The 24,474-nt window shown below is 46.2% G+C and overlaps 1 protein-coding gene across 1 annotated transcript in view; it reads right to left on the bottom strand.

Annotated features, from left to right (window-relative positions):
- ADCY2 (adenylate cyclase 2) overlaps positions 1-14,291 on the bottom strand; it is a 3,241,403-nt gene extending 3,227,112 nt beyond the window's left edge. The window contains exon 1 of the mRNA XM_069613724.1: positions 13,366-14,291. Coding sequence (XP_069469825.1) covers positions 13,366-13,575 — 210 coding nt within the window. The 5' untranslated portion in view covers positions 13,576-14,291. The remainder of the gene's footprint in view (positions 1-13,365) is intronic.
- Positions 14,292-24,474: the final 10,183 nt, after the last annotated feature.

The raw sequence follows: 24,474 nt of genomic DNA, 5'->3' as shown, positions 1-24,474 counted from the left end.
TAGTTATTGGTGCCTCACAATTGGCCCGTTCAATTCAACAGTCATGTATTCAGATATAAGACACTGGTGCTCTTTGGTGGATCTCTGTGCTGAACTGTTGTTGCTACACAAGTGCTGGCATTGGAATATGACACAGTGGTTCTTAGGTGATCTCTCATTCTGGTGATGTTGCTGTCCCTAAAGAGAGTGCGCGCCTGCATGGTGTACTCCTCATAAGGCTGGGTTTTTCAAATCCTGTTTAGATATCTGTAGGGAAAAGGATTCTGCAGGGTTCCTGGAGGATTGGTCAGAGATCTGCTGTGTATACTGCTATAGGAGTTCTACCATCACCCCGTTGTTGCCAACAGGTAACCCCTTTGCACTCTTAGAGGACAATTCACCTCATACACAGTATTTATTACATTCATATACAATTCAACAATGTTGCTTTCAATATTACATAGACATATGTGTTCAGTAACCAAAGAAAACTCCAATAATTGAAGAAGACTTTTGCTGTACATGACTTCTAAACAAATCGTAGTTTATTTATGTGTCAGTGAATCTTAATCTAACAGCTTCTAACAATCCATAAGCGTTAGATAAATTCATACAAAGTAACACTTTTGGGATAGAACACCAAACCAGGAGAGGTACAAAATCAGATTCCCAAAAAGGGTCATTCAAATTCAATTGTACAATTATCTTAACATTGTTAACCCTCCTTAAACAAATGTTCACACTCAAAAATATAGCCGACGCGTTTCGGATTCAACATCCTTCATCAGGGCTTGTATTCTAATTTCTGTTAGATGAGGTAACATAATATTTTCATCTGTGTACCTCCTGTGTTTGCAGTTGGCCAGGATAACGCTCCAACACGGATTGTTCCCAGCCTGTGAGTATTGCATATAGTTGAAAGAATACTAATTATTTTTGTGGTAACCTTAATCCACATCCAGTAACACCGACCCGAAGCGGCCGACCAGGGCAAAGAGCTCTGAAGACGCTTTTTGCTCATTACACATTGAGTTAATGAGTGTTCTTATAGAAGAAAGGAACCTTTGTATATATTTTTCTCGTGCACACGTTGTTCAATGACTTATAATGTGAATTAAAATAAAATGACTACTGACGCCTAGACTGTATGTATGCTAGTATCAGTGCTGTTTGGATTAATATCATATGTCAATATAATTCATGGGATGCGGCTCATGCGACACCTAGCAGCCCTGCACACATACATATGTATGTCAGGTGGAAGCGCATTGTACATGTTGTACCCTTATTTAATTCGCAGCATGGCTGCACAGCTGTAGTCTGATCTATGTCATTCGGTGTATGCAGTATGCCTCAGGTGAATAACGTGTGTCCATCACCTGGAGGCCTGCAGACTAGTACCACAAAGCCCCTCTCCTGAAAACCAGAGGGTAGCGCGGGGCGGGGGGAGCTGTAATATTCCTTTCATGAAATAAAAAGGGTCTTGGAATTCCCTGTGTTGTTCAGGGGATAGACAATTTAGTCAATATATAGTATGTTGTATAATGCAGGCCTAGTCCTGAAAAATACACAGAGTACAGCTATCACGGAAGAAATTAACACACCAGGCTAGGGATGTGTTCCTTCTGGGACCGGAAGAGCTCCGGACCCCCTGCATTGTCTGGTGTGTGGGAGAGGTGGATGGTGAGGAGGGAAACGGGGGTGAGTCTCGGTGGGTACCTACCTAGCCATGCTTCCATTCCAGTGTGGTGTGGCGGGTGCCATGTGCTGTGGCAACTATGCTAACCATGGGTCTTGGAGTCCTGGGTTCTCATCCCAGCTGCTCCATTTGACCATACAGCGTGATTACAGGCACAATACATGATATCTGCCTCATTAATCCAATCTGCCAAAGTGTGCACTTGCAGTTTACATGCAGGTATGAATTGCCAGTGTTTATGCCTGTGTGAAACGAAGAGCCACAGAGACAGTGGTCGAAGTGGACAGGAGTGATTGGGAGCGGTGCTCCTCTAATTTTTTTAATTAAGTTTTACTGTTCCTGTGCTATACATTTTGAAAAAATACCTTTCCGGAATGATTTCGTTTTAAAATAAAAGTGTAGGAAATAGGTGAAACTTGCATTTCAGTAAATTAGGCGTCCGGTTTCTAATCCCAGTTTACCACATTGGCTGCACTGTGTGATCCTGGGAAATAATGTAATCTCTCTGTGACTTGTTTTTATTCAGCAATGCACTGAACATGCCCTTAAACAGCCGGCATATTTGTGTGTGGGTTTGTATTGTGTGTGGGAAGGTGTGTGGTGATGACGTTTGTGGGGAACGGGTCAGGCCAGCCGGGAACATAGTTCCACTACTTCTTTTCATACACTTCGACCTCTGCACAGAACCAGCATACTGTGTGTGATGAATATTGACTAGTAAGGTGTGCGTGAACCTTCCCACAAAGAAGAGTACTGCATGAAATCGTATGTTTGTGTGGGACGGAGTTCTGAAATTACTGGTGTGGGTGGGAGGAAGAAGAGATTGGTAATGGCCAATTTACAACCTGTGGCTATTGGAGACCCGGGCCCTGATTCGCAGTGTGTGTTCCAATGGGGTTTTGTCATTACAAAACGCTTCTGTGAATGAGGACCCCGGTTCCTAATCCCTGTTTGCCACAGTGGCTGCACTGTGTGATCCTGGGAAATGTTTTAATCTCTCTGTGACTTGTTTTTATTTTCTTGTCTCATGTGTTTCAAATAGAAATGCAATGCAGATGAAAATAAGAGATCAAAGAAAGATGTGAGCAAATGCATGTGTACGATAATGCTTTTATGTATTTTATAAAGTATGTTTGTCAAATTTCAACAATTTTTTTTTTGTTTTTGTTTAAATGGATATTCTGTTCCAGCTCTTATTGGTTACCAGAAAAATGTTTTAGTATGTGAACAAATACTGAGGGCTTCATTACACGCCTGGTGGTAACAGTAAAATCAAGTGGTACTTTAAACACTTACTATTTTTAAAATACCACCCAGATACGCAGTGTGGGTCTTTTTAAATTAAAGGCTAATTGCATTCAGGGCAGCAACAACGCTCAGACTTACATGTTGTGTACATGTCAGAATAAATCAAGGCAACATTGCCTTTACTCTTGACTTTTACTCTCGGCTTTGGGAGAAATCGCACACAGCCGGCAAACACACTTTGAAGGTGGCGTGTTAGAATGGACTCCAATGGAGTCCACCTGCTCATTAGCAGGTGCAAATGAGAGGCGTATTCCATTGGAATCCTTTCGTTTTGAAAGCTGCCCCTGCATGAACATCTCACGCAGGCGTAAAACGAACTGCTCTCCTGCGACAGAGGAGGAAAGCGAAGCAGAGATGCTGTCTCCACTCTGCTGGCTTCTTCACCTCCGGCTGGCAACACAAAGCGCTGGAGCGGGACGTGAAAGCGCAAAGGCTACGTTTAGCTTGCATTTTCCTCTCCACTCACTCTAAAATGAGCCCCACTCTGATAGCATGGAATAGTTACAGAATGGGGTACATAGTAAGTACAATACTGAGCAAATGACTCACAGTTTCCCGCCCCAGTACTTTTTATGTTCCACATGCAGCGAATATTCCATGCAATGCCAACCTGTCATTCAGCAAAATATCACTTGTTTTTACTGTTGCCACCATTGAAGCAAAGATGCCCTATTTATGCTATTCATTACCCCCTACCGAGAAATGTGAAATATTCAAAACCATCAAGAAGGTACAGTGTTGCTTCCCTGAAAAGCTCCTTCCAGCTCTTTCCTGCACTCAGAGGTCTGCAACCTGTGTCTCTCCAATTGTTTTTGTCTACAACTCCCATGATAACGCCCCAGTGACACTAGACTGACTAGGGCTGATTGGAGTTGTAGTCCAATACATCCGAAGAGCCACGCGTTGCAGACCCCCGCAAATGAGCAAACTTGCTTAACCTTAGAATTGGTGCAGAACGTTTCTGAATTATTTGTGAGTAAACAAGCCCTTACATTGATGCCAAATCTGCGTTGATCACAAATACAAAACGTGTGTAAAATGACATCCCGAACGTGCACCTCCCGGGTCCTCTAACTTCAAGGCTGGATGAATAGCTCAAGAGTTAAGCACTCGGCTCCAACTTGGTTACAAACCTGCACTTCACAAGTCCAAATCATGTCGCCCTTCCGAGGTCAGTGAATGACTTCCATTACAATGGGCACTAATGGCAGCTATTATTACAGCTCTTAGAAGCAAGAATAATACATCATGCAGCAGCATATGCAATTCGGGAATATTATTATGTTAATACGCTTGCAAATAAATAGAAAGGCTGCTGAAATATCCTGCAAGTGTGTTGCATGCACTCTTTGGTTCTACTACTGTAGTTATAGAGGTTGTGGAAAGGGACAGCGGGCTACAGGAGGTTTGCTGGCACCAGTGAATGTGTGGGTGGGAGTGAGATTTAGTAATGGGCATTTGCAATTTCTTAGTTTTCTGGAAATAAGGAGGGTCTCAGCATTGACATATATGTTGAGTTCACAATCTCTATTACCATGAGAATAAAAAACATGTTTCTTCTGGTCACCTTCATGTGTAATGGTGAAATAGGCTGTGAAATGGGTACTCCTGTGTGTAGTATCACCTTTGTGTCTATTCTCAAAGAGTTTCAGTGGGGAGAGATGTGCTCATCGGGACACATTGTGTATGCATCGGATCAGCGCCTGCAAAGATGTTTCAGGAGTAACACTCAGTTCACCTATTCCTATGGGGCCAAACTCACAGGGCCATCCAAAGACAGATAATCTGAAAAGGTAGTAGGGGGCGAAAACAGAAACGCTGTCCGCTTTTTCTAGTTAGCAATTATGGGTGCTTGAACTAAACACCAGTCAACCGTGATTATTTGCCGGTCATCCAGTTTCAGTTTTGACTACACAGTGGTGCTAAAGCACCATCTATAAGTCAAAACTAATGCATTTGAGTACAGCTACGGAGAATGGCATATGAGGAGTACCACAAAGCTTGTAGGAGTTGGTTATTCACCCGCCCATTTACTACTCATGTCCATGCTAATCCCTATGGCCATTCCCACTCACTTGCCGCCCCATCCCTGGCCAAATCACATCCTCCTGGAATATCTTTGATTTAGCTTTATCAAGCCTTACCATCAAACAGTGTGCTCGAATTGTGTGACGAATCAAATTACAGACACCACTGGTCCAGGGATGAATATCATTTTCTAATCCATCAACTAGCCCCACACCTCTAGCACACCAGGAGGGATCCAAACAGATCAGGAACACAAGCACAGTATAAACCTCCTTCTCCAATTTTGTAACATGGACAGAATGGCAGGTTTATCTCTGCAAGGTCGTGGATCGTTGGTTAGTTGCAACACACCGAAAATACAATTATTAGCCAATCATAAAAGGGACTGTCCAGCCAAGGTTGTATACAAATATCTACTTTATTATCATTATCACAACAGGCACTTCTAGCACACTCCAAAATACAACCAACCCTGTGAATGAATGCAGAAGACAAACTGTTTCAAAGAAGGAAATGGGATGCACTCTGGATACTGGAGTGTAGTCGATAAAGTAATTAATCGCAATAGTTCAAGGATACTTGGTTTCAACACAGCGGAAGCAATGGGTCGTAAAATGTCACTAGGGGCATTCGCAGCAAAAGGACTAGGGGGAAAGAACCACAAGGTACCTTGTGCTTGTAGAAGTACTTGGTGCTCGACTGTGCAGAGTCGGTTACAGGGGGCTTTGAAGCTTCTGCAACAGAGTTCAAGACAGGATACAGCTGCAGGTATCAGGCGGCGGACAGTTCAGCGAGCGAGGATGCATGGACGGCTGCAAGCTGGCCGACATGGTGGCTCAGGGTCAGGAATCATTGTCTCAGTGCTGGTCGGCGAGTCTGAAGCATTGGTCAAGGTGTCTCGGATGACTTTAATGACTGCGACATGACAACAGTCAGTGGTGCAGTCGGTTGCAGCTCGAGGGGCTCTGCTGGCTCGAAAATGTCCTTTAAGGTGAGCGCTGGTTGATGCTTGTTGATGCCCTCCTCCTAGCTGGGTTTGTGTCGTCCTTTAAGACAGACAGCCCAAAGCTGAGGAGAGTGTTGCAGGCAACTGCCTTGTCCTTGGTTTGGTTCATGGACTCTCTGGCACTTCCCACCTAGGAAGTTTGCTTGCAGAGCCTAGCAGGGCTGCTGGCTGGGTACCGGTGCTGGAGCTGCTGGATGGTACCCTGAATTCAGTATCTCCCTCTGTTCCCTTGGAGATGTTTTGGGGAGAGATCTGGCTTCCCTCTTCGGAAATCATGGCCTTCCTTCACTGGCAGAAGCTGTTAGGCAGACTGTACCTTCAGCCAGGGTCCAAATGAGTTCTTCTTCCTCCTCCGTGCAAAGTCTTCAGATGATCTTCCCAAAAGAAGGGATTGACTCTCTTTGAAAGCCAAATGGGTCCTAGTGATTAGTGTAGGCTAAACCTACCTCAATGAACCAATCCTGGGTCCCCAACAACAATCTCCTGTATGCATGAGGTCATAACCAGAGTGTTTTGCAACAGAAAAAATTAAAGGGGTGAAACCATGTAATACTAAGTCCCACCAATCTTTCTGTCTGTTGTGGATCAAAGGGTCTGTCTAGTTAATTAAGCTCTCTGTGATTCCTGATTAAAGCGGCAGGTCACCCTTGAAGTGAGACCAGACGTTTGGTCTATGCCAAAGCATGTACCTTGTGAATGGGGAACCCCTTTATGGGGATGACTACTGCAAATACATAGTTCCAGACATGACAGATCAGTGCCCTTCATACTGAGAGGCAGGAGCTGGCTTCAGGTTGACACAGTGCATATCAAATGTTGTTGGGGTTTTCCTGTCATTTGTTAGTCCTGCGACCAGGCCTCCCATGGGCCTGTTTGAATTAACTCTGATTAGTATGCGAGGCTGCCTCCAGAAGCTAACAAGGGGAAGGGTGGATGCATGGAGCCTTTGTTAGTTAATTACTCTGGCCATGGCAGGAGGAAGGTTTTGCCTTCCCCCTTCTGAAATGCCATGATGTACTCTTGGCTGTCATATTCCAACTAAATATGACAAAGGGGACGACGTATGTAGGCTGTGTCCACTGAGAGAACACAGATCTATGTGCATGTTGTTTGGTGAGCATAGGAAAATGTGTGCGCATTAGCCCCACCCATTTTCCAGAGGTTGATCTACCATCGTATCCTCCCAGGAGATCACACACTCATAATGCCGATAGTCGGATTCCTCACAATGTGCCCGCCAGTGTTTTTTCAAAGCATTGTTCTGAGAGTTAATTATTTAATTAGAGCTGTAAACGCACTACTAGTGCACTAAAAATGAATTAACCAGGTCTCATTGTGGCCACTCGATGTATAAACCCTGTGTGTGTCCTTCACTGACGTACTGTTAAAACAAGCATTGGCAAAGCCAACTGTCTGGCGTGTGTATAAATATTATGCATTTGCCAGGCAGTGCTATAATATGCCCAAGTACTCACACTATTTTGCACCTGCTACCATCAATGACTAGTAAATATCATTAGAGAAGTGCATGCAAATTCCTTTCTTATGCCTACACAAAAGTCAAAACTGTTGGCATTGCCAATTCTTGCTTGATAATGTGGGCACCATTGAATGGATGCAACATCATGAACTCCTCTAATCCTCATAGCACCCTTAAAACACCCTTCCCATTCCCTTTCCTTCCTACTTTTTTCGGTCTTTGGAAACTGTCAGGTTCGGATTTTCCTTTTTTTAAAATTTGCACCGTAGGCAGCACCTTTAGACAATGAAAATGCTCGGATTTGTGCTGTATTAACTAAGGAAGGCCCACGCTCCGAGCATTTTCATTGGTTTAGGGGGCTTCCCTTCACCGCTCCCCCTTCACCACTTAGCGCCCATGTAGTTTCCTACAGAGGTGCTAACGGTGAATAAAAGAAACATACCTTTGTTTCGCGGCCCTGCTCTCAGCAGAAGTTGTTTTCATGTTGATGACGGCACAATCATCAACATGGCAAATGGACTTCTGCTGACAGCACCACTGTGTGGCGTCGGTCCCCGAAACAAAGAAGTGTACATATTTTTGTTGTTGTAAAAAAAACACCATTAGCACCAGTGTAGAGAACTAAACGGGTGGTAATGGCGCTCCGCCCCTCGGGGCACGCAACACTTTCGGTAACGGCACTGCCACCCTCGTTAAGGGACCCTCGCTGAACTCTGTCCCTGAACTTGGGCGGCGGGTCATTACCTACAGGGTCACACTGAAAGGAGATTCGTTTTTTTCCAGAGCACGCGCACCCACTCATGCTAGAAAAGGGGACAGCAGTCTGACCTCTTTGCTGTTGCCTTTTGACCTGATGTGTTGGCAATCCTCTCACTTGGTAGCAGGACTGGATTGAAGCTGTGAGTCTGGGGGTATGTCTCGCCTTTCAGTCCCGTTAACGGCAGAAGTTGTTGCTTTATGTCTGAGCCCCCCCCCCCCCTTAGGCTCTCTGGACAAAACTTGGGGATTCTTTTCATCTCATGGTCCTGTGAGAGGGCTGTTGGAAGAGGAAGACTGGGGCGCAATGCCACATTGAATACAGTGCATTGATGGGTTCTTTCCACAAGTGAAAATCAGTTTAAATGTCAAAACAGTGTGAATGTATAGCCTTGTAGATATAGTGTCAATATATAGTGAATATAGTGAATATAGTAAATATAGTGAAAAGAATTACTGTATCTACCTCCTATTAAGTTAAGAGTCTATCCGGCAAAATTTCCAAGCTCAATGTACCGCGACTGGTATTTAAAATTTCAGCTAAATTACCTTCCAACACTGGAGGTTGTAGGCTGTAAATTGGGAGTCCCACGGGAATTTGAGACGATGCAGAATGTGTGATTCGAATATTATTGAGTCCCTGTTCCATTTGGTGATGTTATGTCCCCAATTTAACAATAAGAGAATATACTACTTTGAACTATTTGTTCACTCAACATCTATACTTTTGACTAATGGCCTATGGCATAGGTTAATGAGCACTTCTCAACTGTCACTATTAATTGCATTGGTAAAAATGTTAATCGACATTTGCTTCAAAATTGACAAAGTGACGGAGCAAGGAATCTCTGACTTAAATAATGTATGTTATTGTGAACATGTTCAACTGAACTAAAGAGGATCAGCATTGGGACTGTGTTTTTTTTGTAGAGTTTTTACTTTAAATTTTCAATCTTGTTTTCTATTTCTTCTTTTCCTTTTTTTCTTCTTTTAAATTAAGTATTTATGAGTGTAATGCTGTTCAGTATACTGTTTAGGTTCAATTTGATGAACAATGTGAAGATGTGTGCTGATTTTTTTGTTATGAATTGTTATTAAAAAAAATTGTGTAAATGTACAAATTGTACAACTGACACAAATAAAAAAAATATATATATAGTGTCATGTCCATGCAGAAGACCATTTCTGAGGATGAGAGCCCACGCGTGCCTGCAGGGGGCAGTATGTGTTTGTATCCGTGTGTGCACGTGCATGCTTCAGCGCATGCGTGTTTGTGCGTCAGTCTCCACCTGTACAAAAGCATAGCATATAGCAACGAGGTTATGCTAGATCTACAGGAAGAGCGCGTAGGAGCTGGCGATGGGGCCTCTGCTCAGGTAACACGGTGTCCCCGTGAATGGATGCCTTTGTTCTGCATTAACCTGTGACAGAGAAGTAGGAAGGCGCCTGTAGGCGCAATCCAATGTCCTGGGAAAGATGTATGTAGCGTGGGGGGTGTACGTGTGCCTGTGACCCATGCCACGGGATTGTTATGCACGAACTTTCTTATTGACATCTTTTGAAACTGTTTCTAATTCCTCGATTGAATGGGAATATATTATGCAGAGTAAATGAATGTGATCTGTGCTCACTTTCCACAATGAATCCGTCTCTTTGGAAATGCTGAGGTCTGACCACAAAAGGATGATGAGCCCTGCTTGGGAGTCTGACTTCTCAGAGAGGGAGGCTGCAGCACACCGAGCCCTGGGAAGGTTCGGTTTGTAGTGAGTGTCACTATTGAAGCCCGGGGTGTTTAATTGATCTGCTTTGAAATTGCCTAGTGGGGCTTTGGTTTGGATTTCACGCAATGGATACGCATTGCTCAATGTAAAGAAGACGTATTTATTTATTTATTTATTTTGGCATTTTTAAAGTGCTCTCAAACCTGAGGCATCTGGGCGCTGGCATTCGTATGAGCATTACAGGCCATGAAGGCGTGTTACGTATCATTTCATGTTACATTTAGTGGAACGTCACATATGGGAACACTTTCCATAAACGTTACATTAGTGGTGCAACATGAACAATCAAACGTGTGAACATTGCATTCCGCCTTTGCTCTAAAACACTGTGCTTGGAGGTGGCGTGGTCAGACCTGTGCGTCACTGCTCTGACCCGGATGGATGATAAACAGAAAGAGATAGGCAAAGTCTCACTCCAGTGGTTTTATACATATGTATTAAGGCGGGCGTGTCATGTAAGTGCACCTTCATAGAATGAGCTGGGAGGGAAACGTTGCTTACTTATTTGGGAGAACAGAATCGATGTTCCAAAGTTGCTATGATGGCAGCAGACTCGGCAGGATGCTCTCCCCAATGTAATGCAGCAGCTGCTGAACATGGAGACTTGAACATGGCGTCCCAAGTTCAGTTCAAATACTGACTGTGTTGCATGCAATGTGACAGCACCTGGACGCCCCACAGGTATCGCAGCCATGAGCCTCCAGAGGGCCTGATTCCCAGAGCAGTGTCCAGTGGCATGGCGCGATTCTAATAGGCTTCCGAGAATCAGGCCCGGTGAGTCTCCGATGGGACCACGGTGTCCCTGTTCAGCCAGTCAAATAGCCTATATCATACATCAGGTCAATCCAGGAAGCATTTCCTACTACTTTGTGCATTTCAGGGGGAGCATGGGGAGCCAGGGGGGTTCTGGGAAAATCACTTTTTACGAAAATCAGAGGAAAGTGCCTGTTTTGGAAACGGCGTTTCGAAAGGTAATTCCCAAAGTACCCCAAAACACACCCCATGAACGGGTGAAAGGGGTAATTAGAGGGATTGGGAAAAAGGAGTCCAGCGAGCGGTTGCAGGGTACCTCCCTTACCTCGAAAAAGAAAGGGGTGACCTGTTGTTCCTCCTCGGGATATGTGAAGCTCTTGGTCCTGTCTGGGAGTCTCCTCGGGTGCAGTTCTTGCTTTCCTTATATGAAGGACAATGATAGGCAAGTGGGTTGTGTTTTCTAGGGGGTTGGCGGGCAGGCCTTGCTTTTGCAACCTCTCGTCATCTCCATCCTGGGCTGGACGTGGACTGCCTGTGTTTGGGGGGCTTCACTCTGACTGGATAGTCCGCGGGGGTGAACATCGAGCAGCCCTTCATTTTGTAGGGTGCTTTCCCGGGGACAACCAGTAAGGGTACGTCTTTCTTTGGTGTCTTTTGAAAGGATGGTCAAGTACTGCGCTTCTGGGGTTCACTGGTCTGTGGGGGAGTGTGGTGTGCATGGAGCACGTATCTACTTTTCTGTGGTGAGATGTCTTTCTCTGAGAGGTGAGGGTGAAGTGTTACACCTTTTAAAGATACACTCTTGCTTGTCTTTGACGGGTATTGTAGCAAAGGTAGTCCAAGGACTTTTTAAAGCAACCAGGCACTAACCTGTGTCATCATTCTTAACATTAAAATATTAACATGTACAAGAAGGTTTAATAAAATGTGTGCCCACCAAAACTGACTAGCAACACAGATAACCACACACCTTATTGTCAGCGTATCCCCAATAATAAGAATAACACGTTTTCCATAGCGCTTCATGCCCAGTTTTCAGCTTCTAAGTGCTGCAATAGCAGGTTAAATTAACAATGCACTGCTTTTATATCTCTCCTCCTCCACCATGCGATGAAAAGCAAGCGGAAACTTTGCCCAGTTTCATAGAATGAGGGCCTCGGAGCTCTGCTGTGCGTGAACCCAGTGTCTTTCACCCGGACCTTTGTCACTGCGCAAAGGGTGAGATGATACCCCTTGACACAAACAATGGCAGGTGTACACCTTGGGAGCTAGTCCCCAATTGTGACTTTAGATCTGCGTTACGTCAGTAAGCCACTTTTCCATCTTGGCTTGGCGCTTCCCTGTTCTTCCTATCCCGCGACACTGCTGGGCCAATCAGGGTCCCGCTCACTGCGGCAGCCACCCAATCCAACAAGCGAGGGCTGCCACTTAGTAACTACGGATCCTCAATAGATCCAAAAGACTACGAGGAATGTCATGAAGAGTTTGTGGGCATGAGACAAGTAGGGGAAAGCAGTTCACATGTATGGCTTACTTTGCGCAGCCATTGGGCCTCATTATGAGAGTACTCCCCTGGAGTACTACATTTTCTGGCGCCTGACATCCCGGGCCACCAGAACTTCCCGTTTGCACCAGGATATCAGGCGCGGAAAAAAGTATTACGAGTATGAGGCCCAATATGTGATAACCGAAGTAACCCATTCACTCATAGGGCCTGACTTACAAAAGCCTTTTATAGTGGCGCCATCCCATTGGAAAACAATCTCATAGTCTGTTAAGGGGATATGGCTGTCTCACATCAGAACAGAATCAATGGGGGCGCGTGTCTATGTCCCTGGTAGGGGGTGTGGAGAAAGCTATGGTATCAGACGGGATCCTGGAGCCTAGAAGATAAGCGCACTGAGGGTCCTGTGTTACTGCATTTCGCAGCAATGTACATTTTAAAGTGGGGTTTTTAGGGGAGCCATGGGGAGAGGTTGCGAGTTAGGGTGCACACGCTGCAGGCTACGGGGCTTCTGGGGGCCGACCTGACGGCGTGCAGGTCCCGGCTGGCAGGTGGCGGCGGTGGGGGCGAGGCTGCATTCCAGCACTGGACAGCTCCACCCGAGCGAGCGGAACTTCCAGAAGGGACACCTTGTGCTACACTTGTGCGTCGTCCTGATTTATTCCGTGGGATTTCGGTGTGTTGGGTGGTTCTGCTCTTTGTTTTTAGTGGGCTTTTGTCGATTAAAGTAAGTAAGTGTGCGTTTGAAGTACCGCCAGGTATTGGTGCAATAGTGTATGCCTGGGGATCAGTGGCCATGACGCCCCGGCCTCCTGAACCCCTCGGGCGCCAGTCCAGTGTGTGTGTGCGGCGAGGCACAGGTGCGCGGAAATGGCGAGGGCAGGGACTATTGCGAAGGGTGGACAGGTGCATTCTCCTAAAGAGTTTGGTGTTGCTAGAGATCACCCCGACCCCCCACCGAAAGGAAAGCACCCCTGCACTCCAGCCTGAAAGAGGGTCGGGATGAGCAGGCTGGGTTCGGGCTGCCAGCGGCAGCATAGGCAGAGGCAGTGAGACGAGCGTAGTCCTTACCAGCCCAGAAGCAAAGAAGACGGCGAGCAGAGCGAGGCAGGCGCCCATGACGATGAGCAGCAGAAAGACGATGAGCGGGTGCTGCTGGCTCATGCAGTAGTAGGACTCGTAGAGCCAGTCCGCGGACCTCTGCTGCTGGCTCCGGCCGCCCGGGCCATCCTCGCTCCTGTCAAGTAGGTAGCGGCGCCTCCTCATGGCTTCCTGCCACATGGAGAGCGGCTGTGGCCGGGGGCTGCTCTAGGCTTCTTCCTGCCACTTTTCCACGCTCGCTCTCCTTCGCAGGTGCGAAAACGACGCCCTGGCTCCCAGAGAAGAATAAAGCGGCGCCGCCACGTCCCCCGTGTATCCCGTGCGGTGCGGTCCGTGGTTCAGCCCAGGCGCTGCTGCTTCTCCATCCCGCGGAGCAGCGGAGCGGGCAGGCAGCCGCCGGCCTGGGGGAGCATGGTGGGGTCTGTGGGGGAGCCGCCGGCGGGATGCTGCTCCTGCTGCTGGAGTAGCGCGGAGTTAGCAAGGTATGGGTGCATGCCCGGATCCCATCCAGCGCGCCCAAGCCGCCCCCCCTTCCCACCAGCCCGCCGTCCCCCGAGGGGTTTTAGCTTGTCGCCTCCAATCAGCTTCCTGGGCGATGCGCGGGGCCAGTTTATCTTCCTGCGAGTGCCTGCCGGAGGGAGGGGGCTGCTCGGCTGCCTTCAGTTTTAATTATTGCCCAGAGTCTTGAGGCAGTCTGCAGACCCAGGCTTCCTGGCAGTGATCTCAGCGGCGTTGGCTCCGAGTGCTGCTCCCCCCGTGCGTGTCGCGTGCACTGCCGCACCTGCCAAGTGTCTGCACTCCCGGACAGCGCCACTCTTCGAGGGATGGGGCGGGGTGGACCTTTCTCTGTTTCTTTTTCTTCTGATTTGTTCTGTCTCTCACTCTGTTTTCTTGTTTCACCCGCACACCCTCTCTCTTTCTCTCTCTCTCTCTCTCTCTCTCTCTCTCTCTCTCTCTCTCTCTCTCTATGACCCGTCCGCTCTTACACGTCGCTCTGGGTCTGATATATCCGCTTTCTACCTCTTCTACCCCTTCTGCCCCCACGTGCCCATTCTCCCCCTAGCTCCCCTCTCGCTCTATTTGCTACTTCATGGCGCTCCCCGTGTCCTGACTCTATGTCAGCGAGGCACCCTTTACTCCAGCACCAAGTCAGTCACTTGCACCCCTGAGCCCTTTCACCAGAAACGCATGGATGTAAACAGACACGCAACACCCGGGGCGCGGGGAAGGTCGGGGGTGACAGTCACTATTTCTGAAACTCAGTCGCCAGGGCCTCGCTCAGCGAGCTCGGCAGGTGAGCGGGAGTGTGTAAATGAGTTTGCCGTTCCCCCTTCGGGAACGTGCTCCGAAACAGTGTCTCATTAGCACCCCCTTCACGGCGAGAGCATATTGAGTTTAGTCGGCATCCTTATTTCTGTCCTTCTGGTGAACTTTAAATACAAAGAAAAGGCTGCGGGGAGCAGACGGCGTTGCCTGCTCGCGGGAATACAAGGAAAGCTGCAAGGTCGCAATGATGAGCGTCTCGCAGGAACGTCGCCAGAACTCGCCGTGGGCGCGCGCATATTCTGCCCAGGCAGACTCGCAGCATTCTAATAATACCAGTATATTCGCCGCCATATAAATAGTGTGCAATGAAACGCCACACTATATGCGTATTCTTTCAATAGTGATAGTCTACTTAATCTACAAAAGTAAGATGGCTGCAGGGCCAGGGGGTCTATTGACACTTGGTTTTACGCTTAAGCTACAGCATAGTCAAAACACCTTCGCCTCCAGCCCCACTGGGGAGCATAACTTTCCTGTACAACTCATTGGAGGGTAACCAGCCACTCTGGCCATTAGTCCATGGCAGATATTGTTTATGCAGTCTTAAAGAGGGGTTGCACTGCCCCCTCTCCTCGGGGTAGCATGTGCACCACTCTAGTAAGGGCCCGACATCCTTCTCGTGGTACTGGCTCACAGCCAGCATGTCTTCTGTCCAAGCTATTTCCTGTTGCTTGCCTGGGAAGACGCTGCAGTTTCCGGTGGAAGTTGTGGAAACTGACTTAAGAGGGCCGAGATGGCTGTTAGAACAGAGAACTCATGCTGTACCGTATGGGCGCTACCCACCTCGCTGACCCTTTTGGAGGGCCTGGCGTAGTTCAGGGTGACAAAAGGGACGAGCACATGGCATCCCCACAGAATATAACGCTGTGGGTTGCTTTTCATCCACGATTTCGGACAGCGTTCATAACGTCATGGTTCACAATATGATGTGTTTGGCGATGCCATTTGTCATGTCACCAGTTTACTCATGAGCTGTACAGCAGGGGAGCTCAGAATTAAGGTGGACTAGTTTACAACACTTGGCGAATGTTTTTTGTTTGAATTAAACTTGCACCTTAACATCACTTCAAGTACGTTTTTCCACTTAATTTTAGTGGTTTTGTTGCATTGAAGTGATTAAACTTAAATGTCTCTCAGCCGAAGTTTTCCATTTAATTACTCGGGGTTTGGTAGGCTATATCCCCTATTGCCTGCAGTAATACATATTTTTCCTCTCTTATATCTGATGTCATGTGCAATGTTACTGTGTCCCTAAGCTACTCATCATGGAGTTTGTCTCCCATTGTGGGTGTATGGCCCATGCCCATGCCCTGCTTTGCCACCCAATGAAGAATAGGAAAAGGGACTGCAAGAAGGAAGGGGATGACGGACTAGGACAAGGAAGAGGGACAGAGAAGAAGTTCTAGGATGAAGGACTGGCATGAGGATGGAGATGAGGGACTGGGTCGAAGAAGAGCATGAGGGACTGGGATGAGGGAGAGCATGAGGGAATGCGTTGGGAAAGGACATGAGGGACTGCACCAAAGAAGAAGAACAGGGAAGAGGGTCTGGGATGCGGAAGAAGGTAAGGGACTGAGTTTAGGAAGAGGGTGGGGGAATGCAATGAGGTAGGACATGAGGGACAGAAACAAAGAAGAGCATGAGCACTGCGGTGTCCCACAAGGTTCATGTACTGCCCCCACGCTCTATAATCTTTTTACCAAGCCCCTCTTTGATAAACTGGACGCACTTGGGATCACATACACAAATTACGCTGATGACACTCAGGTTCTCCTTCCCCTGACAGGGCATTATCATCAAGACGCCACTACCCTACACCAAATCTACTCAACCATACAAGCGTGGATGGCTACTAACGGCCTCTGCCTGAACGGGGACAAGACCAAAATCCGCATTCTAGGCCAGAAATCCACACTCTCCAACCTCAACCCACTGTACCTCGATTTCAACATAGATAACTGCGTCATCCCAGTATTATCTTCAGTCAAAACATTGGGGGTTCACATAGACGCTGCCCTATCTATGGACAAACAGTCAGCGCCATAGTCTCGGCCTCCGCACTGAGTGCTAAACTCATCAATGCAATAAAACCATTCCTAACTAAGGATAACTTCCTCTCCATCGCTAGAGCAACCATAGGAGCCAAACTAGATTACTGTAATGCACTCTTAGCCGGCACATCCCAAAAAACTATCTAGGCTCCAACCAACTCAAAACAACGCTCTTAGAGCAGCCCTCAGCATACCAAAAAGAGACCACATCAAACAAGCCAGGATAACAGTTTACTGGCTCCCAGTCAAGGACCGCATCTCCTTCAAAATTCTCACAACCACTCATAAATGTATCAACCTCTCAGCACCCTCATACCTATCTAACACATTATGTAGATCTCAATCCACCAGACCAACCAGACTACAATATACCAATCAACTAACGATACCTCGCGACAATAGGACAAAGGCAGGAGGTATAGGCTTCCCCTTCCTCGCACCTAAGCTTTGGAACTCTCTCCCCACTGACCTCAGAGTTGAAACATCGCTCTTCTCCTTCCTCAAAAAACTCAAAACTGCCCTCTTCAACTAACCATGCTCTCCTAGTTACCTGCCTCTCAATGTATGTATGTAATAAAAGAATAATCTCGTCCAATGTAACACCGACGGACCTGAATTCTATGTAACTAAGTATAAGCAACACTGTAACAAGCGCCACGATGCCTTCGGTCTGCTGTGCGCTCAACAAATGCGAATAAATAAATAAAATAAATAAGAACATGAAGTACTGCAGCAAGAAAAGAGGCAGAGCATAAGGGAAACAGATGAGGAAGAGAATGAGGTACTGGGAAGACCAAGAGGTACTGGAAGAGGGAAGAACATTACGGGCTGGGAGAAGAAGAGCATGAAGGAATGCAACAAGAAAGAGCATGAACTACTGGGGTTGTGATGAAGAAGCACATGAGGGACTGCGAAAAGGAAGGGCATGAGGGAGTGTAATGTGGAACTGCATGATGGACTACAATGAGGAAGAGGATACTGGACTATGATGAGGAAGAACATGAGGATATTTGACGAGAAAGAGCATGATGGACCCAACAAGGAAAATCATGAGCAACTGGAATGAGGAAGACCATAATGGGTTGTGACAATGAAGCACTTGTTGTACTGGGATGAGGAAGGGCATGAGGGATTGTGACAAGGAAGAACATGGTGCCCTGGATGAGGAATAAGACTAGGACAGCTAACATGATGATGGACTGGGCAGAGCATGAACATGTGATATTGTAAAGAGGAAAGACATGAGGGGCTGTGACAAAGAAAGGGATGAAGGACTGTGATAAGGAAGATCATGAGCGACTGGAATGGAGAGGAGCACGAGCATCAGGGCCAAGGAAGAGCATGGGCCACTGGAACTAGGAAGAGCATATGCTATTGTGGCAAGGAAGAGCATGAGAGGCTGTCGCAAAGAAGAGGATGATGGCTTGTGATGAGGAAGAGAATGAGGAACTGCGAAGCGACGAGTAACAGGGACAACAAACACAAGGGACATTGACATGGTCGAGAATGAGGGCCTGGGGAAAGGAAGAACATGAGAAACTGTGACAAGAAAAAACATGTAGGCCTGAGATGCAGAAGACCATGATGCACTGAAATGAGGAAAATCATGAGCTACAGTGACAAGGCAGGGTATCCCGTTGTTTCCACTAAATAAATGACGTTGTTGTAATTTACTTGTAGATGTTACTTTGAATTATTTTGAATGTTTAGATGTATTTGTGGGCGATGGGTTAAAAAGGGGGTGAGAGGGGTTTGGAATGGGGGTGGTATTAACAGGGAATGCGGGCATGGGGAGCCCCCCAAAACAAATTGAAGTACAATCTCGAAGTAATGCCCATGAAGTAATTTACAGTGAAGTTGTGTAATTCGTTGAAATAACATGTACTCAAGAAAGATAATCAGGCACTGGGATGGGAAAATACATGCAACACTCATGTAGAAAGGGTTTAATGGACTGCAATGAAGAAGAGTATGACAGACTCTGATGAGTAGAGAATAAAGCACTGGGTGAGGAAGAGCATGGGGATCTGTGGCAAGGATGAGAGGGGTGGACTCCGACAAGGTAAAGCATGACAGACTGGGAGGAGGGAGAGTATAAGGAGTTGTAATGATAAATGACAGGGGGACTAGGACAAGAAAGAGCATGAGGAGCAGTAACAAGGATGAGCATGAGGGACTGTGGGGGAGGACCATCATGAGGGACAGTGACATGGAAGATATTCCTGGACTGGATGAAGTTAGAGCAAACCAGACTGAAGAGCATGAGGGACTAGGACATGGAAGATCATGAGGTACTGTGATGAGGAAGAGCATGGGGAACCCCCAACAACTAAGATAATGAGATAGTGGCTAAGGAAGAACGCAAGGTACCAGTCTGTGGAGGAGCATGGGGGATTGCAGTGAAGAAATACACAAGGGACTGAAATGAGGAACAGCATGAGGGGCTGTGACAATTAGAAGATAAGGGACTGTGTAGAGGCAGAGCATGATGGCCTTTGTTTCCAAAATCATGAGCTATTAGCATGAGGAAGAGCATAAGAGGTTGTAATGAGGAAGCACATGGGGGACTGGGTCACAGAAAAAGCATGATGGACTCTGATTAGGAAGTGCATTGTTAGGGAGAATTCTCATAAATGGCTGATTTCCCTTACCTAATGAGTCCCTCGGCAGCTTTGCAGGATTTCTAGGGTTTATTTTTTCACCTAGTAAGAGTGTGAGCCTTTTTCCCACTCTTACATGTGTTTTGCTGTGTGTTTTCACTTTTTGTGTGATCTTGGGCACTGGAGCCTCACCTACTCCATGAGCGCAACTTTCTGTGTGTGTTAAACAGCACCTTCAGTGCAGTGACACAGAACTGTCTTTGAGACTTCCCACTGACTCAATTTTTCTGGGGCTGACTACTGTTGCCCAGAAACAGGTTAAGTTGCCATTAACTTTATATAGTCACTTTAAACCACAAACCCAGTACACCCCATCTTACATGGAGTATTGGAAAGGGTTAACTCTTATCCCTTTTTGTCTGTGCTTCTTGGAGCCTTGTTTCGCTCCCTTAACATTAGGACTTGGCTGGTGGCAGTGGTAACTACCCTAACTTTCCTACAGCGATTATATTATATGAACGTGGTATTGTTGTAGGCTATTATATTAGCCTCGAACATAAACCTGCTTCACCAAATACATTTTATTTTGGTTCCGGCTGCGTTTATTCGCCATTTCTTTTTGTTAAAGTCTTTCTCGTGTTTTTCTCTGCGCGCCAAACTGGGGATGACTCCTTTGTTCGCTGTCTTTTCGCGGGCTTCTGCACAGAAGCCCTCCTTAAGGCGCCTGATAGTCTAGGTAGGCAGGATATGAGAGAGGGATCTTCAGACCCCTGCCTTGGGTTCTCTCGGTAACCCAAGTCGCACTCTTGTCTGATTTGCTAAGGGGACTGGCCTTGCCCTGCCAGCCACCCTGCTGTGTGATTAACAGCCAGGCTGTATGAATGGAGGAAAACTGAATAAAAAGCAGGTCTCTGGGACTGGAAAGACAGAGTCGCCACTGGAACGAAAGAACCAATGAGGAACTGGAAGAAGAGGACCCCTACCACGACTGAACTGGCCGGTGAAGCCCTGCTGCAGGTCCGAATCACAAGAATCCGATGACAGAGAAGATCCTCCAGGAAACCTCTTCCCTTGAGCTGGTGGGAACAACCAGTTTGCCCAAACTACAAGCCAGGACCCCTCCACTTGTCGAATTCACTGTACAGAGCTACAGTGGGCCGGATATCCAGGAAAGTCGGACCCTGCTTGGGTTTTAAGGAGCGTACCTTTTATTCGTTGTTTTGCTCTGCTGCTGGTTTCTTCCCTGGGTGGCGCAGGACCCTTCAGTCTTCCTACTTTGTGTCAGTCCGACAGTCGCTTCAGGAACCGTGAGCCTGCAGGAACCACCAGGAACGTCCGCCTCAGCTACAGCTCCCTCTCCATTTTAAGGTACTGTGCAAATCCGGTTGTCAGTTTCATTCAGCCGCGGTGAAAGTGTTTGAAATCTTTCTCCAATCCTAGGGCTTGTCCTTCTCTTCTTTTTGAACTAACTTTTCTATCAACCAGCCTCGTCCGGAATCTGTGCCACAAACTTTACTGCAAACTACCCTGAACTATGTGATCTTGAGCAAAAGACTTTTGACCCATTGACTTTGGCCGTAAGCCTTTTCTAGCTGATCTCCCCACTGTAGTCTCTCCTGTTCAATTGCCCTGAGTACTTAGCTGTTAGTTTTGCCTAATTTCTAATAACTTTGTCTTTCCCTCCCTGTTAAATTGCTGAAGTGTCATTTTGCTCCCACTTCGTTTTGTAAGCTTAACTTGTCTGGAATTTAAGGGAAGTGGTGTGGTGTATTTATGATTGTGATTTTTAACGTGCTTAGAATAGTGAAATGTTATACAACTGTTGAGTAAATAAATATATATTCTTCTACTTAGAAACCTTGAGTCAGTGTTTGCCTGAATCATAGTAATTGCTGTCCTTTGTGTAACTATTTGTACTGCTCACTTACTCTTGAGATAAGCCTGGCTGCTCCGCTACTGCTATAACTATAACTGTTTAGCATAGGCTTGTACCAAAGGTGAAATTGTACTGTCACTTGTAGTCTTAATTGTTTGTAGTGTTCCCAAAGGGTACTGCATATAATTCTGCCTAACATGCATCAAGGATTGTAATTAGGATGAGCATGGAACACTGCAATGAGGATTACATGCTGGCTCAATACAGATGATCATGGACTTTGATTAAGAAGAGTTTAGGGGACCAATGCAAGGAAGAGAATGGGGAAATGGGCAAGAAAGAGCAAAACAGAGACTGTGACAATAAAGAGCAGGAGTGGCTGGGATGAGGAAGAGCATGAAGGACTATGTGGAAGGGCATGCGGTACTGGGACAAGGCAGAGCATGAGGGGCTGGGATGGGGATGAGCTTAAAGGACTGTAATGAGTAATGGCATGAGGGTCTTGGATGAGGAAGTACATGAGGGACTGTCAAAGTAGATGTTAAGGGACTGGGTTGAGGACGATCATGAGAGTCTGCAATAAGGAAGTATGATATACTCTGAGAATTCAAAGAGTGACTGACTGAGATGAGGAAGAGCATACAGTGTTGTGACAAGTAAGCACATAGTGGATTAGGACAAGGAAGAGCATGAGGGTCTGTGATTAGGAAGAGCATGTGACCTGGGACAAAGAAGAGCTTGAGGGACTGGGATGAGGCAGAGCATTAAGGACTGCTATGAAGAAAAACACAAGGGAATGGGATGAGGAAGAACATTAGGATCTACAATCAGGAAGGGAATGATGGACTCAACAAGGACAAGTATGAGTGACTGGGATGAGGAAGAGCATGAGGCAGTGCAACGAGGAAGAGCATACGTTATTTTGATGAGGAAGAGCTTAAAGAACAGGAAAGAGAAAGAAAGACTTGGACAAAGAAGATGATGATGGACTGGGAAGAGGAACAACATGGTTATTGGGACATGGAAGAGCGTGAGGCACTTGTGCCAGGAAGAATTTAAGATACATCTATGAGGATGAACATGACAAACAGGAATGGAGAATATGGAAATACATGAATAACAATAGCATGAGATGCTGCAATGAGGAAGAGCAGGATGGACTGCGATGAGAGAAAGCACAGTGACTTAAAATAGGAAGAGTAAGAAATAGGGAAGAGAAAAAGAGGCTGTGAAGAGCATGAGGGACTGGGATAGAGAGGGCATGAGGGACATTGACAAGGAAGTGCATGAGGGACTGGGACAAGGATGGTCATGAGGGACCTCAATAAGGAACAGAATGAGTGACTGGGGCAAGGACATGCATGCAAGACTGTGACAAGAAAAAGCATGAGGGAATGGAACAAGGAAGGGGAAGAGGGCCCGGGATAAAGAAGAGCATGAAGGGCTGTGATGAGGAAGAGAATTAAGTAGTGGGATAAGGAAGGGCATGAGGTAATGGGATGGGGAAGAGCATGAGGGACTACAATGTGCAAGGGAATGCCTTACTACAATAAGGAAAAACAAGAGGGACTGTGATGAGGAAAAGAATGGTGGACTATAGGCCTCATTACGAGTTTGGAGGTAGCCATGTCCTTAATAAGAGGAAAACATGAGGGGGTGTCCTGTCTATGAAAGTCAAAGCTTATTGCTTTTTTTAAAAGGGAACAAAAATTAGATTGTCCAATATGAAAAACAAAAATTGCATTTATACATTGGTACAATTGTTCCGCATATTCAAAAACATGGTTCATTATCCACTTTGGTCACCCTTTAGCCTGGCTTTTGTCAGACCTATCCAAGGTCCTGTGTTTAGAGCAATGATTGATTGATTGTTTCTATCTGTTTGAGGTAAACGTGTTACTTACCTGGTGTTGATATTAGGTGAATTATGAGAAGAACAAGAAATATACTAAATACAACAAAAATCTGCCTGTACATGGTTCTCCCTCAAAGAATGTCAGCATACGGCATATTCATGTATCCATTCATTCAGGTTCTGTTTAATGCATGCCGCAAAAGTCTCCATGCATCATGTTTTTGAATATGCGGAACAATTGTACCAATGTATAAATGCAATTTATGTTTTTCATATTGGACAATCTAATTTTTGTTCCCTTTTAAAAAAGTGATTTAATGACTGAGGAGAGAAAATAAAAACTACTCCCAGTTTTCCTTTATACGAGCGCATGTGTATTATTACTCCTTTGTTTGTACACCTTTTCTCTGGATATGCATAAATAAGGCTACAATAGAGGATCAGGTACACCTCTAATTTCATTTGCATATAATCAAATTGCAATAAGCTTTGACTTTCATAGACAGGACACCCCCTCATGTTTTCCTTTCACTGATAGCCCTTTGTCCTGTGCTATTGTTTTGGGCTCTCCCTCCCGTTTACTATGCCCTTAATAAGAGTCTGGGTCGGTGGTCCCTGAATGGAGAAATACCGGGGCCATTCCGACTTTGGAGGGCCCAGTATTTACCCATTCAGGGAACCCGGACCTTCCCCATTCCCATTCGAGCCCCCATAAGGCTCAATGGGAATGGGGAGGGAGCTAACTAAGGGCCTGTTAATAACGAGAGCAGATGTTTGGATGGCTTTCAGGGTGCAGTACCCTGATAAATCAGATATGCGTGCAATTATGACACGTAAAATGAAAGAAGATGAGGACCCTATAGCTTACATTCAGGATATTCAGAAGAAAGGGCAGCTTGAAACTTGCGAGCCGTCGGAAAAGACAGTAACATTATTTGATCATATTTTATGTCAAGGGTTGCCTGAGCCACTACAGAGGCAGATGAAACAAACAAGTGGGGACGGAATCGAAGCCATGGGCTGTGATACAGTTGACAAGAGTACATCATTGTTGGTTATTACATGAGGAAAACAAGAAGAAAGATGAGAATAGGAAAATCGAGGAAGCCAAGTTAGTTCAGAAAGAATTGTCAAAATGTGCCATAGAAGGGGCGGTACTGACAAGTGGAGAAGGACTGGGAATGTAGGAAGCAATAGGTACATTGCAGGTAAATAATTCACTCCAGATGGATCAAGGTGGATATGGGTTTACGCCACGGGGCAGAGGTATGGTTTATAGAGGAAGAGGAGGCAGATTTCAGAATCACCAAGGTGGGTTTCAAAATATACAGAATGAGAACCAGAGTACTCAGGGAGGATATAATCAAGGAG

This window comes from Ambystoma mexicanum, chromosome 5p (assembly GCF_040938575.1).
Source record: "Ambystoma mexicanum isolate Mex_15411 chromosome 5p, UKY_AmexF1_1, whole genome shotgun sequence".
NCBI lineage: Eukaryota > Metazoa > Chordata > Amphibia > Caudata > Ambystomatidae > Ambystoma > Ambystoma mexicanum.
The sequence above is the reverse complement of the archived record's forward strand: the minus strand, read 5'-3'. Positions and strand labels throughout refer to the sequence as shown.